The sequence below is a fragment of the Erpetoichthys calabaricus genome, chromosome 10 (genome assembly GCF_900747795.2).
Source record: "Erpetoichthys calabaricus chromosome 10, fErpCal1.3, whole genome shotgun sequence".
In the NCBI taxonomy this organism is placed as follows: domain Eukaryota; kingdom Metazoa; phylum Chordata; class Cladistia; order Polypteriformes; family Polypteridae; genus Erpetoichthys; species Erpetoichthys calabaricus.
In genome coordinates, this window is record NC_041403.2 from 120,892,248 (window position 1) to 120,910,981 (window position 18,734).

The 18,734-nt window shown below is 39.9% G+C and overlaps 1 protein-coding gene and 1 long non-coding RNA gene across 2 annotated transcripts in view; both read left to right on the forward strand.

Moving 5' to 3' along the window:
- LOC127529407 (uncharacterized) overlaps positions 1-18,734 on the forward strand; it is a 266,837-nt gene that overhangs the window by 231,051 nt on the left and 17,052 nt on the right. The gene's annotated exons all lie outside the window — the stretch shown is intronic.
- pigt (phosphatidylinositol glycan anchor biosynthesis, class T) overlaps positions 1-18,734 on the forward strand; it is a 47,468-nt gene that overhangs the window by 11,682 nt on the left and 17,052 nt on the right. Inside the window, exons 4-9 of the mRNA XM_028811833.2 lie at positions 1,343-1,443; positions 2,842-2,928; positions 12,065-12,152; positions 16,170-16,267; positions 16,378-16,540; positions 16,695-16,895. Of these exons, the coding sequence (XP_028667666.1) occupies positions 1,343-1,443; positions 2,842-2,928; positions 12,065-12,152; positions 16,170-16,267; positions 16,378-16,540; positions 16,695-16,895 (738 nt within the window). The remainder of the gene's footprint in view (positions 1-1,342; positions 1,444-2,841; positions 2,929-12,064; positions 12,153-16,169; positions 16,268-16,377; positions 16,541-16,694; positions 16,896-18,734) is intronic.

Sequence of the window (18,734 nt, forward strand, 5' to 3'; positions counted from 1 at the left end):
TTACTCGAAGGATTACAAGATTTAATATGCACAAGCGGTAACACTACAAAAGCAGCCCAAACCAGAAAACACGGCTGGCAAAAAGTGGCCGACAAATTACACGTGTGCATTGTACTTACTGAAAGCAGCGTTACGGATTTTGCAAATGTTCATTTTTTTTCCCTCTGCTTAAAACACATTTAAAAAGCGGCTGATTATGCGGCTTATACTACGCCGCAGGTTGGTATGCAGCGTGTAAAACAGTTTGTTTGTCGCGGATAATTTGCCTTTTACTATTACACGAAGGCAATTTCCTGTTAATAATTCGTTACATTGATATAGCGGTGTTCTCAGTATTCAAAGCGCTATCCACACAGGGAGGAACCGGGAAGCGAAACCACAATCTTCCACAGTCTCCTTACTACAAAGCAGCAGCACTACTACAGCACCACAAAGCAGTTAAAGAATACACCGGGCTCGATTTTCTTATCACTTCTGTTTACAGAGATCGGGTCGTAGATAGCATTGTTGCAATGTTACTTTTCTTGGTGGCTTATTACATTACGGATGTTTCACATGTTCATTTTTTTCCCTGTGCTTAAAAGACATTAAAAAAGTTTTTCTCAACTGTGACTCCGGAACAGCTCAGTACACAAGCTATATTAAGCGTCACCAATAAAGACTCTACACCTTAATCTACAAGTACTGATACTTATCCCTACCGACGAAGTAACTTTCACCAGCGTGGCCTTCTTCGTCACAGACGATCCCGGTTTCAGTCACGGACAATTATATGTTGCTCTCCCCAGAGGTCTATCTTTTCATTCACTCACAGTGGTATCCACAAACCCACCCCATTTGGACAACTGTGTCGTTCAGGAAGTGTTCACCCATCAATACATAATTATGCGGCGTATGCTACGCCGCGGGTTGGCTAGTATATAATTAATATTTCTATCAAGTGACTAAGAAATAATACTGAAATATAGAAATTAAGAATTTATGAAAATGGGAAAAGGAAACCACTGGCAGTTCAAAATCCACTTGCTATTATTCCCTTCTCGCCATGGAACAAGGGAATCCTTCTTGACGGAGAGGAGTTTTTCCTTGAGGCAACTAATACTGTAGCTTGGAACAGATGCCATCATCAAATTGAAGAAAGGCCTGAGGTTTAAAGGTTGAGGCAAAAGTGTAGAAGTTAGGTGGATCAGTATCAACATCTTGCTGATTTTAGTTTTTATTAAGTAGTCTATAATTTTGTCCCATTCTTGTAGTATAACATGTACTGATTATGATGTGCAGTACTGAATTTTTGGACAAATCGGAAGAGAATTCTTGTTGATATTTTTCACTGTTGTTTTAGTGACTGATCAGCGTTTTCTAAGATATGCAGTTTTACCTCGGGAAGTTGTGTGTACAGAGAACCTCACACCATGGAAGAAACTTCTTCCTTGTGAGTCCAAGGTAAGAAGCCCTTTTACGTTCCTTTGAATTTGACAGACTTTTTATGCCTCCCATAAAACAGATGCTGTGTACTTTTTTTTTTTTTTTTTGAGCGCTTTAGTTTCCAACTCTGTACCTTCTCTTTTTACTTTAAGCAGTAACTTCTCGATATAGACGACTAGATAGATAGATAGATAGATACTTTATTAATCCCAGGGGGAAATTCACATACTCCAGCAGCAGCATACTGATACAAAAAACAATATTAAATTAAAGATTGATAACAATGCAGGTAAAAACAGACAATAACGTGTAATGTTAACGTTTACCCCCCTGGGTGGAATTGAAGAGTCGCATAGTTTGGGGGAGGAACGATCTTCTCAGTCTGTCAGTGGAGCAGGACAGTGACAGCAGTCTGTCGCTGAAGCTGCTCTTCTGTTTGGAGATGACACTGTTTAGTGGATGCAGTGGATTCTCCATAATTGATAGGAGCCTGCTGAGCGCCCGTTGCTCTGCCACAGATGTCAAGCTGTCATGCTCCATGCCAACAATAGAGCCTGCCTTCCTCACCAGTTTGTCCAGGAGTGAGGCGTCTTTCTTCTTAATGCTGCCTCCCCAGCACACCACCGCGTAGAAGAGGGCGCTCGCCACAACCGTCTGATAGAACATCTGCAGCATCTTATTGCAGATGTTGAAGGACGCCAGCCTTCTCAGGAAGTATAGCCGGCTCTGTCCTTTCTTACACAGAGCATCAGTATTGGCAGTCCAGTCTAATTTATCATCCAGCTGTACTACTGCACTACAGACTGTCATTGTCACTGAGATTTCCCAACTGTTTATCAGTTTAATGACTCTGAGCAGGTGGTCTTGTCTCCTCCTTCAGCTGCTGACTTCCTGACCCAACCAGTGCAAATCCTCTCACCAATTGGCTGGGTTGTTCATTTTTGATGTGCATCAAAAGAGGCATGCTCAGCTCAGCTCCTAATTCAGCCACTGCCTCCCAGTGCTTCTGTGGGCCAATTTCTCACATCGCAGTTCAAGCTGTGTACTTTTCTTATGATTCAGAGCAGGACTTCTCACCTCCTTGTTCACATAGTGATGGCTTGAGCGAATGAGTTAGTGTCCTCACCTCTATCTGCATTGAGTCAGAATGTCTTGAATAGTTTTCAGTATCGTAGCTTTCTGAGAAGACTGTTTTATCCAGATGGCATATACATGGGATGCTGTGCTTTGAAAATGTTTCACTTGCTTTTAGAATTTTTTTTTTTTTTCTTTTTCTGAGGAGCTTCTTTTAAAGACTACTTGTGCATTGTTAACTATAAATCAGATGATACTTAAGTCTTTTCTACACATGTAGACACTTTTTTGGCATTTCACCTTTGGGTAATTTAAACATCATTCTTTTATTTCTTTCTTTAGGCTGGACTGGCTGTTTTGCTCAAATCAGAGAAGTTATTTCATAGCAGTTTCCATTCCCAGGCTGTTCACATACAGCCAATTTGCCAGGTAACAAGATTTTTCTTCCATGTTTTGATTTCATATAAAAATGAGACCAAAGTAGCTTCCAAAAAATTTTTTTTTTTCTGCTTAATCTATTATGGGGTTGTAGGAGCCAGAATTTCTTATTGGGCACAGGGCAGCAAGAAAAACCTAGTTGGAGTGTCAGTTCATTTCAGGGCACACTCGGACACCCACAACAGGGACATTTTAAGTTTCCAGTCAACCTAATCTCCAAATCTTAGTTATAGAGGAGGAAGTGATGAAAAGGTACAAAGAATGACAAATTTGCATTTTTATACTTCAATGTACTTACTATTGGTGGATAGGGCTGATTTATGCCCCTTAGTTTCCCTTATGGGTATAAACACACAAGAAAAACAGAAATATGAAAGAATTTGAAAGCTATAGTAATGACACAAAATAATGCTAATAAAGATAGCCTTTATTTCCTGTTCACCATAGCAGGTTTACCAATCATATCCCCTCCTGCCAAACACTACTCGTGTATAACCCAAAATGTCCCACCCCCACAGGCTTAGTTTATAAAATACATTCATTTAATATATGTGATTCTGAACATTCAACATAACCATTTTAGAAAACACAACAATGCAATTAAAGTTAACACGTTCTCAGTTTCTCTTTGTTTTTTATAACAGATATAACATACGAATCACTAAGTGCTTTTAATAATGCCAAAGGTGGTGATTCAATTTTGTTTAAGCAGTCTGCAAGTTGTGGCTTAGCAGGAGGATTTTCTGGGTTTGGGTCAGCTCATTCTTTGCAAATACAGTCCATAAATATTTGGACAGTAACACAATTTTCATAATTTAGCTCAGTACATGACAGGTTTACTTACTTTGGCAGCAACATTCATTTGTCTGGTGACTCTTCCTAAGAAGTCAGTAGACAGATTGGGAGAGCATAGGGGGTCATGAGGTCACTGGAAAGGGGTGTGTGGCGCTTCCGATATCTATGCAAAAAGACGAAGGTCCAAGTTTTTAGAGTCCTGATGCTTCCTGACTTTCTATATGGTTGCGAGACATGGATGCTATCCAGTGACCTAAGATGAAGACCGGACTCCTTTGGTATGGTGTCTCTCTGGGAAAATCCTTGGGTACCGTTGGTTTAACTTTGTGTCGAATGAGCGATTGTTCATGGAGTCCCGAATGAGACACATTACCTGCATTGTGAGGGAGCGTCGGTTATGGCACTACGGCCATGTAGCGTGTTTCCCAGAGGGTGATCCAGCTCTTAAGAACCTCATTGTTGGGGACAGGAGTGGCTGGACCTGGCTGTGGCAGATAGAGGGTCATTTCCGGAGGATGGGACTGGAGACCGCGTGTCTGCCTGGGGGGTTGCCAACCGGGATCCTGAGTTGTTTCGTTGTGTAGTGGGTGCGGCAATGCACTGTACCAGTGTATGCTCCCCAACTTGACTTGACTTTCTCTGTACACCCCAACAATGGCTTTGAACTAAAGCAATCAAGATATGATTGAAGTATAGGCTTTCAGCTTTAATTTAAAGCATTTAACAAAAATATTGTGTAAGCCATTTAGGAATGACAGCCATTTATATACATGATCCTCCGTTTTTAAGGGCTTAAAAGTATTTGGAGAAACTAACATAACTATAAATATAAGGATCATTTATTTGCCCACATAACAGAATTGGTCAGCTTCTTCATAACTGACCAGAAACACACATACAGTAGTACCTCTGGTCACGACCATAATTCGTTCCAAAACTCTGGACGTGACCCGATTTGGTTGCGACCCGAACGTAATTTTCCCCATAAGATTGTATGTAAATACAATTAATCCATTCCAGACCGTATGAACTATATGTAAATATATATATTTTTTAAGATTTTTAAGCACAACAATAGTTAATTATCCATATTACTAACCGAGAATGCTAAACTGGATGGACGCAGGGACATCTGGCCATGGGCCGTAGCCACAAAAAGACGTACTGCGCAGGCGCCCCAAGAAATGAGGCGGACGCGACCACAGAAAAAAGGAGTGAGCACAGAAAAAAGGAGTCAAACGCAGGCGACGCATAGCGCCGCACGAAACCCATTGCACGCGAAACTAGCACACAAAAAAAAAGAAGCCACTCGCGCCCACCTGCAAGCCACCCCCCCCTACAGGCACCGGACGGGACACACACAAAGAGGACGATTCAACAAGCCCCTGGCACACAAAAAAAAAGAACCCAAAACCACCCCACCCACCCTACAAGCAACGGACGGGACACACACAAAGAGGAGGATTCAACAAGCCCCTGGCACACAAAAAGAAAGAAGACGCTCGCGCACCACCAATCCCCCCCCCCCTCCCGCTCAGACGCCGAAAAAGCACACGGCGCCGCACGAATCCCATTGCACACGAAACGGGACCCACACAAACAGGAGGATTTAACAAGCTCCTAACGCAACAAAAAAAAAAGAAGCTGTGACCGCCACGCCAGGCCCATTAGAGACGAGACATGGCACACGAAACGTTCACAACAACGACGAATAAGACCCACAAACACACTAACATCAATAAGAAGTGACACCCAAAGCCCCATTTCTAAAGGAACTGTCCATATTAAACATACGTCATCTCAACACCACCACACTAGGCAGCATAGGTGGATCTCCTTACAATAAAGCACTATTAACCGTTCAACTGCAGAAAAGGCTCCATATTAACAGTGACTGCGATCCTCCTTATTACTTATCCATATTTCGCATGCTGAGGAACAAACAAATCATGAATACACGCTCACGGGTACAAAACGATTCGGCTCGGATAACGGGACCAAACACACGAACCCGCATGAAACAACAAAATACACGGCGGCGCATCTGCATTACATCCTACAATAGTTCATTTGATTTTGCATCTACCGGAGTAAATATCATGTCACCAAAAGGCAATAACCCATACTGCTTTCGCGTATGTGGACAAATATTACATCGCATTGGAACAGTGCACCCTGAAACAAATCAAGAACGCAAATATGCACAAATCACGTCGGCACCCACAAAGCGATTCTGAAACCGCGGAAGAAAAAATGTCTCGGCTCCAAAAACACATGTCACTCCATATTCCAAATACCGGTCCCAATCACAGAAACATTGGTATCCACTATGACAATTCACAGTAACAATGCACGTGACATCCGTCTTGCCACACTATTAATTATAGATGAATGTACAATGGCATCCAGTCACTTACTCAACACCATTGATAAACTTCTACAAACGTTGATGAATAAGAATATTCCCTTTGCGGGAAAGGTACTTTTATTAGGAGGAGATTTTAGACAGTGCTTAACTATTACTCCACTTACAATGCGCTCAGCTATTGTTCAGTCCACCTTAAAATACGCGGACAATTGGCATTGCATTGATGAATAATAATATTCCCTTTGGAGTAAAGGTACTTTTATTAGGAGTAGATTTTAGACAGTGCTTACCTATTGCTCCACATACCATGCGCTCAGCTATTATTCAGTCCACCTTAAAATACGCGACGACGTCATAGAAACAACACGAGACCGAACTACAATACATATACAGGCGCGAGACCTGATTGGTGATAATACGAAGAAACGAACAGTCCGCATATTAACAGTGAGTTCGATCCTACTTATTACTTATCCATATTCCTCACGATAAAGATCAAACAAGTCATCAATTCACGATCACGGATACAAAACTAGACGGCTCGAGTAACGGGACCACAAACACGAACCCGCATCAAACAAAAAAATTCACCTCGGCGCGCTTCTAAAACCACGGAACAAAAAATGTTACGCGAACAATTGACTTTGCTTTCTAAAGATACACTTGGTACAAAACATGCGATTTCCAGATCACGAATATAACAATTGGTTATTACAACTAGAACATTGTACACTCACCAATACAGATGGACTTCACCCAGATATTATTACAATTCCTCAACCCTTCATCTGCGACGACTTACTTATGGAGATATTTGGAACAGCGGTCTCTGTTATTCAAGCAACAGTTCTTACAGGATCACATTCTAACAATACTGTTCTCATTCCTAGAATTGACCTTACGAGTTCTGACCTAGAATTACCTTTTACATTGAAACGCCGACAGTTCCCCATTAAACCTGCATTTGCCATGACCATCAACAAATCACAAGGACAAACCATGGACAAGGTTGGCATCTACCCTTCTGAGCCCGTTTTTGGACATGGACAACTTTATGTTGCCTTCTCATGTGTTCGACGTTCATGTGACGTTAAAGTTAATAATGCTCCATGCCAAGGAAGACTCATTCAAGGACAGGACACCATCTTTACTACTAATGTTGTGTACAAAGATATTCCAATAAACCATTACTCTGTGCCAAACACTGTATTTTTGGCTTTCTATATGCATCATCCACACCTGCACACTATTCTATATCTAATTCATACATCTCACTCTTTGTCATGCCCCAACGCCAGGGGTTGGCGAGCGAAGCGAGCAGGGGGCGGAGCCCCCTAGTACCATAGAATGCACAGTGTAATAGTAAACTAAATGTAAAAACATTGAATAACACTGAGAAAATGTTGAACAACAGTGAAAACTAACATTGCAAGAGTTTCCGCTACACCCTTACGAACTGCTTGCTGTAAAAAATTTTGTTTTAATGAGTTTTAAGCACAGGGAAAAAAATGAACATTTGAAAAATCCTTAATTAATACAAAAACTAACCATAAACAACCAAGAAAACTAACCTTGCATGAGTCGAGTTCTGGCGTGAAGGAAGTGAGGAGGAAGCTGGGTGGAGAGGAGGTTTAAGTTTTGAGGGAGAGTTCGGCTCCGCGATGGAGGGATGTTCTCCATCAGGTATTTTCTCTCTTGTGATTTCTTGGGTTCCTGGTGTTTTTAGCTGTTTAGCTGGTGGATCAGACTTCATGAAACAGCAGTCTAATGTGACTTGCCTTTTCCTGCACATTAAATTTTTTCAGAAATGCGTGATGGCACGGTCGTTCATGTTTATCACTCTTTTCACAACCGCTTTGTCAGGGTGATTCTTCTTGAAAAAATCCTGACACTCGTTCCATTTTTCCATGACGGCTTTTATTGCATCACTTTTTACAACCTCCCTTTCCTCTTCTTCCCCTGAGGACTGCTCCTCGGTGAGCAACTTATGCTGCTCCTGCTGGAGTTCAGCGAGTTCCTCTGTCGTCAGCTCCTCCTTGTGATCCAGAACCAGCTTCTGATGTCCTAATTGTCCACTTCAAGACCAATGCTCTTGCCCATGGACACAATCTCATCCACAACAGGAGGCTCAAATCTTTCGAAATCCCGTTCTGGAACGCATTCAGGCCAAAGTTTTTTCTAGGCCGAGTTCAAGGTCCGGTATGTGACGTCTTCCCAGGCTTTGTCAGTGAGGTTGATGCAATGAACAATATTAAAATAGTTACTTCCAGAACTCCTTCAATGTGACCGAGGAGACATCTTTGACCCTGAAGAACCTGCCAAATAGTCCTTTGGTGTACAGTTTCCTAAAATTTGAGATAACCTGCTGGTCCATGGGCTGCAGAAAAGGAGTCGTGTTGGGGGAGAGGAACACAACCTTAATAAAGTCGTAGTCCTCGACCATACTCAACTAAATTCGGAGGGTGTGCCAGTGCATTGTCCATCAGAAGAAGGCATTTTTCCAGCAGATTATTTCCTTCAAGATATCGCTTCACGGCGGGAGTGAAAGCCTCGTGCAGCTGTTCCAAAAACAAGGTCTTTGTGACGCAAACCTTCGTGTTTGCCCATCACGGGCAGTTTGGCCTTGTTTACATTGTGCTGCTTGAAAGCACAAGGGTTCTCAAATTGGTAAACGACTAGCGGCTTGATTTTTATGTTGCCACTAGCGTTGGCACACAGCAAAACTGTTAACCTCTCCTTCTTTGGTTTATGGCCGGGCATACCCTTCTCTTCCAGGGTGATTTAGGTCCTCTTCAGCATCCTCTTCCAGAATAATTCTGTCTTGTCGCAGTTGGAACACTTGTTGAGGAATGTAGCCTTCATCCTCCACGAATTTTGTGAAATTTTTCACGAATTCTTCTGCAGCTTCAGCGTTGGAACTAGCAGCCTATCCATGCCTTACCACACTACGAATGCCACTTGTCTTGCGAAACTTTTTAAACCATCCTCTACTAGCTTTAAATTCCTCACCTTCGCCACTCGTAGAAGGATTTTTTTTTTGCAGTAAATCGCCATGAATCTTCCTGGCTTTCTTGCATAACATCACCTCGTTTACGCTATCCCCTGCAAGTTGCTTCTCATTCAACCACTCTAGCAACAGTTTTTCCACCTCTTCCAGCACTCGAGGCCTCTACTTGGTTAACATCGTAACTCCTTTTGCAACATCAGCTGCTTTAATGGCCTCTTTCTGCTTTAGAAGAGTCGAAATCATAGATTTTGACTTCTTGTACTCAGCGGCAAGATTGGTAACTCGAATGCCATGCTCATACTTTTCAGTAATTTCTTTCTTTAATTGAATTTCAGTTTTTTTTTTTTTTTTGAACCTTTCTTCTCACCAGCACTACCACTCTTCACTTGCTTAGATGCCATGGTTAATTGCAAAATTAATGCAAAAGCACATGAAATAGAGCACAGAGTTCACGGCGAATGCACGCACTTCTGACCGAGAACAATGTACAGGGAGAGACTGAACCAATGTGCAGAAACCCTTGGCTCATACGAACCGGAAGGGAAACTGGCTGCCAGTGCTTTTGTTCGCCACCAAAGTGTGTGGTCGTGAACAGATGCAAAAGTTTGGCGAACTTTTTGATCGTAACCCGATTTGTATGTGTTTGGAAACGTTCATGACCAGAGGTGTTAACTGTAGCTGGGAAATGCATTATGTCCTTCACTTTGTTATACCAATATAATGAATTATCAGCCAAACCATAGACATATTTCTTAAGCTTCCAAAGTTTGCCTACACATTTTGCATCAGGGGCACACTAAATATGTACGTCTTCTTTTTTTTTTTGGCTTAGCTGTTATTAGTCTGCTGACCCCAACAAACTGGAAACTGTGTTTGGTATAGTAAATGTAAAATTGTACCAGTTACTCCATTTTCCTGTTGCTTTCCCAGTATGTCAGAGTAGTTCAGCAATGTAAAAAATTCCACATAGTGAAGGATTACCTGTGACTTTTTACAGCAATTTTTATTTGTAAAGTGTTATTTTTAATTTTTGCATTGTTCTGCTACAATATGGAAACAATCAGTATCTTAGAAAAGAATATTGTAATAAATTAAGAATTTTAAAGCATTATGTCGTGTTAATTTTTGGTCTTTTTTTTTCTGTTGTACACAGAGGTCTTTTATAAAATTAAATGAAATACTCCATTAACATTGTATTCTTAAATTTTGATTTCACATTTAATTTAGAGAGTTTAATTTAAAGAGTTACCAACTGCATCAGTGTATGTTTTTGTTTCAAAGTTGTGCATTTCATGAAATGACTCCATATTGCATCAGCATTTTTTCGATTTTGCAGGCTGACCAGTAAACAGTCTAGTGTTACTGTGCTTTCTTACCTTTTCAATCCGAAAATTAGTTTTGACTGAAAACAAAAGACCACTTTGCATACAGCACAATATATTCGATGACTTGATTGTGATGCTGTCTCCTCTCTGCAGGTATTGCTACTTTGTGGAATATTCTGCATAGAATCTGCTGAAAAGTTCTTCCATTATAAGAAAAGTTATTTTCCATTTATTTTGTCCTAATGCTGCTTGTAATTATGATTCTTTTCACTTGTTAACTGGTATTGGGGCACCTCTGCTTAGGCCACTGTTGAATTGACCCTGAGTACAACTAGATAATTGCCAGAAGATGCCATGAAGTCCTAGCTAAGAACTACTTTCTGGACTGCCATCATAGTAGCTTCCAGGATCACGATTGGATTCTGAAACCTCTGTGGCTGTTCTCTCAACACTATTCTCTAGCAGCCCTGGACCCCAGCTCCAATTTAAAGAGCCAGACAACTCCATCACCTGCCAGGATAATGGGTTACTAGGTGCCATAAGCAACATAATTGGCCTCCTTCCTGCCACCTACTGAGCTGGCAAACTTCCTTTCTTTTATCATTATGTGGACAGTATATCAAACTGCTTGAGGGTGCCACTGTGGTCATCACAGTCACCTTCTACATCACACAGAACTATAAAATAATATTCAAACCTTGTCTGTCTGTTGAGCATTTGCCAGGAGCACAGATTTCAAAATAGAAACTTCAGTAGATGAGGTAGAGCCTGAAACAGGCATGTCTAAAAGTGGGAAACCAGCACTTGAACTCACAAAGAGTCTGTGCATGCCAGATTAGACAGATGACTGTTCTTCAAAAGCAGCTGAGAGAGAAATTCAAAAATACGGTGGGGTAGCAAATAAAATCTTTCAGACTTTTCCTGAACCTCTGAGAGTGTTCAGAGACCCAAAGACTGTTGGACAGACAGATACACTAGTCCAGTTCTGCAAATGGCTGTGAATATATTTTGTCTGAGATGGCTAGGAACCTGCAGCACAAAAAAAGGAGGTAGGCTGGAGGCATTGTGTGATGCCTGGCTCTTTAAGGGTCATCCCTTTGTCAGGATAATGTTTTGAATAAACCACCCATTTGTGATATTTTTGATACCAGTAGGATTTCCAGTAGCGATCATGATGAGGTGCTCCCTTTCATAATTTATAACGTGACAATAGATTTTAATTATTGTAATTTAACAAACTGCACAAATACAGAGAGTGCAGACAGTGCACAAAGTCTGTAGATCAGTAAAATATGTAAACATTGTAAAATAACGAGCAGTGTCCTTTTTTCCAGGCAACACAAGATGTGTGTTTGGCCAGAATTTTAATTATAAGCTGGTAAATGCACCAAAAGTTGTGACACATTCTCACTTGTGCTGTGAGGCGGCTACTAGTCAGACTTCCAGTATTACCAACAATCACAAACACAGACAGACAGATGAGCTTTTAAACAGATACAGAATGTATGACGTGCATAACATGTTACCAAGGTTGTCTGTAGCTCCTTGTATTCCTCAAGTGGAGAAGCAGGTATTGAAAATTGAAATGATAAGGAGATGTATATGACACTCTCATTTTTTTCTTTTCTGCAGGATTTGCAATGCAAGAAAACATCTTGGGAGCTACGCCAGACACTGAGTATTGTATTTGATTTGCATGCCACTGGGCAAAGCAAACGTGGTGAGTTGACTGAACAACTGCAGAGCATAATGGCGATGTGCTGCATTTTGAGGAGCATTGAAGGTGACAGGTGTCAAGATTCATGCAGTTAAAGCTTGTGCTTGCCAAGCTGTCTAATATTAAATGGTGTATTTTCCTTCCTTACCATTTGTGCTAGATATCAAAAATGTAATAATGGGATACACTTCACTCACTAGATATATATATATATATATATATATATATATATATATATATATATATAGATATATAGATATATAGATAGATATAGATATAGATATATAGATATATAGATATAGATATAGATATATCTATATATATATCTATCTATATATATATATATATATATATATATATATATATATATATATATATATCTATATATATAGATATAGATATAGATATATATATATATAGATATATAGAGATATAGATATATAGAGATATATAGAGATATAGATATATAGAGATATATATATATATATATATAGATATATATAGATATATATATATATATATATATATATATAGAGAGATATAGAGATATAGAGATATAGATATATATAGATATATATAGATAAATAAATTTTGTGTGTGTGTGTATATAATATACAGTTAGGTCCATAAATACTTGGACAGAGTCAACTTTTTTCTAATTTTGGTTCTGTACATTACCATAATGAATTTTAAATGAAACAACTCAGATGCAGTTGAAGTGCAGACTTTCAGCTTTAATTCAGTGGGGTGAACAAAACAATTGCATAAAAATGTGAGGCAACTAAAGCATTTTTTAACACAATCCCTTCATTTCAGGGGCTCAAAAGTAATTGGACAATTCACTCAAAGGCTGTTTCATGGGCAGGTGTGGGCAAGTCTGTCGTTATGTCATTATCAATTAAGCAGATAAAAGGCCTGGAGTTGATTTGAGGTGTGGTGCTTGCATGAGGAAGATAATATACTATAATGTGTGTGTGTGTAATTGCATATTTAGCTGTTCTAGATCTTTTAGCCTTAGTCCTACTTTAACACACTCTTGGCAAAAAGTATCCTTCTCAATACCAAGGAGATGACTGCTGGCTCACTGACAGGGAAGAAGAGAGACCATAGGTCCCAAATCCAGATCAAAATGGAAGCTTAGATTTATTTAATTGGGATTAATAAAGTATCTATCTACCTACCTACCTACCTACCTACCTACCTACCTACCTACCTACCTACCTACCTACCTACCTACCTACCTACCTACCTATCGTACTCACGTTTTCTCCAGCAGCACTTATTGCTCAGTTAGCGGGAGACACAGCATTGACCCTGTGCTAGTAAGTGTATTGCTGTATCCAAATGCATGTTGATGCCAGATGAGGATGGCAGCCTATTAAATGACCATTAATTGTGTTTATCCATATGAACTGTTTGCTTCCCAGGTGCCATTCATGCAGTTTTTGTGGTCTTTGGCACCTTTGAGAGAGAATTCCACTACTGTCAATTCTATCTTCATCTCCTCTTCTTTAGCTGCATTTTGCCAACATCATGGTGCTCCTTTTCAACCAGTCATACTTTTTGTTTGTCTGCTCATGCACAGACCATCTCAGTCTGTGTCTCCTTACAACATAACATATCACCTGCATGCCATCCCTTTTTCCCATCCCTGCAGTTATTTTCCAGCTTTCATCAGTGCCTTTCTGAAGTTCCTCCTGATCTCTTTAATATTGCCTGTTTGTTTTGTTATTGTTTCAGACTGAAAAAGTATTTTGGTTGTGTGGCCCATGTTTTTTAAGTTTTTAATTTGTTTTGTTTTATTTCATTATTTTATTTAATTTTTAAGGTTTTAAGTTTAAGGCAACTAAAATTTGTATGTCAGTCTTTTTCTCACAGTATCACATCTTCAGACTATATAATCAGACTTTGGCTGGATGTTTTCCTTGTGAAACTTCAAACATGTGCTACAATATCCAAGTTAAATTATTAAGACATTAAAGGAAAGCTATTTAAACCTCTCACACTAAACTGCAGACTATGACTTTTGGACTACTCTCTGATACATGTCAATTTTAATACAAAGGGGGAGACTCAATGATTGATTGGTGCCTACCAAGTCGATGAGTGAGGAATATAGACAAGGGGCAGTTTTAATCCATGTTAGGAAGAATTCTTCAATCAAAAAAAGGAGACTAGAGGCTAAGAACCTTGTAGACATAAGTTCAATGCAGGCTTTGGTGATATTCAGGCAATTAAAGCTTCCTTCTAATAAGAGTTTCATCCTTACAAAGGAAACATCTACTGTTGTAAAATAGATTATGTTGAAGTTTAATGCATGTTTTTTTTTTTATTACACATAGAGACAACATGTGACCCCAGTCATATCTGCAATATAGAAACTTGTATGTTTAAGGTGCTTGTTTTTGAATTTTATTAACAAATACATATTTGCTGCTAGTGTTTTTATACTGTCTGTATATTTAAAGCATAATACAAAGTTAAGAATCTATCTCAGAATTGGCATGTGAGTTTTAAATAAAAGCATTTTTTTGCTAGTACCTGAATTACCTAATCATAACAAAGTTGACATTTTTAGGGATAAGTAATAACCAATAATTACCAAAATACAGAATTTTTCAATGCAGATATTTTTCACTTCTAACTTGGTGTACGCATTGTTTGTTAAATTATTTATAAAATGATTACATTTGTGATAATAAAAAAAAAAAAAAATCAAAAGTAATTTTAAAGTACAGAATTAGTTGGTACAGACATTTTTTCCATATCTTAATTACAGAAGCCACTTTGTTATCCTCTCAATTCAGTACTGTAGCATTTCCATCAGTGACAGCACGAGTTTAACACAGAATTCTCTCTCAGTGTACAACGATCATGTCCACGGAAAAGACAAACCTATCATATGTGTCTGTGGCAGAAAGGTGGCCAGCCCTGACACTTTTGTCAAGCTGCATCTCCTTCATGAGACTGGTGTGTCTTTGGCATCATTCTAAAACACAAAGTTTCTTTATGGGAGTGTGGCATATTATTATCCTGCATGTATCACATTTCAGTGACGTCTTTGCACTTAAAGGAGAGTAATTTATATATGTTAGAGATTGTGGTTAACCACGAAAAGAATGGCTTATTAAAGTGGAAGGTTCAAAGCCGTAGAGGCGTAAGGATGTTGCGGAAAACATAAAGCAGTGGATTGTGTACCGTCTCCCTTATTCTTCTGGTCATGGGGGATGCATTAACTGAACTGTGCCGCTGTTGTCTGTTCCCCTTAATGGGACTGTTTGTCACACTGTGTCTCTTTCTCGACTGTGCTCCAACAATACTGGTGCAGGCTTTTTTTTAATCAAACTCGGTGTATGTACTGCTTTTCTCTCTCTCAGCCCCCTGGTGAAGCAACAACCTCCCCTACTTCTATTTTACTGTACTTCCCCCACCTACTTCCATCTCAAATTCCCCGACCTTTCATCTGTCCTCTCCATAGTTTACTTCTCTTCCACACGGAATGTTCCCTCACCTATCCGGCAGGCCTCCTCCTTTGCTTTGCATGTGTCAATGAGAGAGATGACAATTCTTTGTGCCACCACACCTATCTCTCCTGATTGTCGAGCTCCATTGTCTCTGTCATGACACCATGTCAGCCCTGTGCTGGTGTAGCTGAGACAATACAATATCTGGGATATTGATGAAACGGTCCACTTAGAAAAAGAGAGTTTTGACACCACTGCTGTATCTTGACTTTTAATCGTTTGAGCATTTTGCTGCTATTTTATCCTTATGTTCAGACACCTTTGTGGCCACCCTGGACGTTTACTGAGGCGTCCTAGTGGGTTGCATCACCCCAGTTAAGAACCACTTTTATGTAAGATATTCAAAATGTGGCTTTGATGTGTATATATATACATTAGACTCTATTTGCTTACAGGCTAATATTGATAATTCATTATTTAAAATAAATCAAAGGGAGTCCTTATTACTTTGTTCCACATTAAAATACTGTATCTGCTTCTTGCTTTTCTCAAACAGAATGGTCTCTGTTCAAGATGTTTTCTCGCACCTTGACTGAGCCGTGTCCTCTGGCTTCCACAAGCAAGGTTTATGTTGACATCACAGAGACACCTAAGGTGCTATTTTTTTATTTTTATTTATTTATTTATTTTTTTGTGCCCAGGTATTTTCATAATTTGCTGGGTTTCCCTCTAAAACACTAATGTGCTTATCTTTACGGCAATAGGGAGATGATATGATTGAAGTGGCACCTGCTGTGACCTTACAGATGCATGCTGTTGTCCTTGGAGATCGACGGAAGTACATGGTGTACGACCTTATGACTCCAGAGCCGTATGGCAGCCTGCGCTCTCTCAATATTCTGCTGAAGTGGAAACTGCAGGACAGTGGTGAGCATCTACATTGCTGTCATTATGGGTTCTCTTTTGCTTTGTTTTTCTCTTGTAATATGTTAATCTTTATGATATTTGTAAGGAGAACAGTTAACAAACACAAATTAAATTCTATACTTTTTTTTTTTTTTTTTTGTTATAACCTGCCCAGAGGAGATGCTACCACCCATTCTTCATGCTGAGCGCTATGTGGGAGGTTATGGCCTTCAGACAGGAGAAATTCACACTCTTATCTACAACAATCATCCATTTCGTGCATTCCCTATACTTCTGATGGAGTCGGTGCCCTGGTACCTGCGCTTATACATTCACACGCTGTCTGTCATTAGCAAGGGGCGTGAAAACAAACCTAGTGAGTTTGACTTTTGTTTTATATTGTGATGGAATTGAATTGTTTGCACTGGTGCTCTACATGCTACTAAATCAGTTGTATTCCAGCTCAGCTCTGGGGAACCTCTGTGGCTGCAGGTTTACAATCAGCAAGTCACTTGGCTTCTAAGTAATATCATGTAATTAGCTGTTTTTTGTTTTTTTTTAATTTTGCATTAAGAAAAGCACCGCAGTGTGATTTTTACATTGCGATACTAGCCAAAGCACCTTATGTCTCCTGGGTATACAGTGATCCCTCACTATATCGCGCTTCGCCTTTCGCGGCTTCACTCTATCGCGGATTTTATATGTAAGCATATTTAAATATATATCGTGGATTTTTTGCTGGTTCGCGGATTTCTGAGGACAATGGGTCTTTTAATTTCTGGTACATGCTTCCTCAGTTGGTTTGCCCAGTTGATTTCATACAAGGGACGCTATTGGCAGATGGCTGAGAAGCTACCCAACTTACTTTTCTTTTTCTCTCTCTCTTGCGCTGACTATCTGTGATCCTGACGTAGGGGGTGTGAGCAGGGGGGGCTGTTCGCACACCTAGACGATACGGACGCTCGTCTAAAAATGCTGAAAGATTATCTTCACGTTGCTACCTTCTGTGTGCAGCTTTTAAGTATGTTGCACGGTGCTTCGCATACTTAAAAGCTCAAAGGGCACGTATTGATTTTTGACTTTGTTTCTCTCTCTCTCTCTCTCTCTCTCTCTCTCTATCTCTCTCTCTCTGCTCCTGACGGAGGGGGTGTGAGCTGCCACCTTCAACAGCTTTGTACCGGCGGTGCTTCGCATACTTAAAAGCCAAACAGCCCTATTGATTTGTTTGCTTTCCTCTCTGTTTCCTTTGAAGAGGAAGATATGTTTGCATTCTTTTAATTGTGAGACAGAACTGTCATCTCTGTCTTGTCATGGAGCACAGTTTAAACTTTTGAAAAAGAGACAAATGTTTGTTTGCAGTGTTTGAATAACGTTCCTGTCTCTCTACAACCTCCTGTGTTTCTGCGCAAATCTGTGACCCAAGCATGACAATATAAAAATAACCATATAAACATATGGTTTCTACTTCGCGGATTTTCTTATTTCGCGAGTGGCTCTGGAACGCAACCCCCGCGATGGAGGAGGGATTACTGTATTTGTTGTATTTGATTGGGAAATGTGTGTTTTTTTTTTCAATGGTGACCCTGTTATTCTTGCTAGCTGTCCCATTTGTCATTCACGCTGTCAGTGTCTCTGCTCTCAAAAGATAAGAATTTGTTCTTTTTGGGTCCATTTAGATTGCAGAATTGCAGTAACTCCTTACTGGGTTGTAACCATGAATGCAGTCATATTTGACTCATCCTCTTAGTTCAAGATGGACAGTTCATAGTGCTTAAATTATGAAAACAGTCAACAAAGCAGAAGTTAAATAATAGCCTTTTTGATCATTCTTTGTGTTGCACTGCACTTCGACTCTCAATCAAGCCTCAACTAACACCCCTATTGTGTGGTGTGCACACAATACTCCTGTTTATGTTACATTAGATAGAAGCAGCAGGTGATGTTGCTCAAGTAAGAAATGTAAAGTTGCGGTCATTTTGTCTGCTAGTCTGACTTCAGTCTGTTTGGATGTTTCACTTGCTCCGGGCCAGCAGGTGGCACTGGTGTGCACACTCTTAACACACAGGAAACGAGAAATACTCACTGGGACCCACCGAGGTCAAAATTTTGGGTTCCAAAGTAGTCTATCTTATCATTTATGGTCCTAGAGAACAACTTTGCAAAATTTGGAGCAGACTGGTCAAAGGGTATAGTATTGTATAGGGAACATACAGAC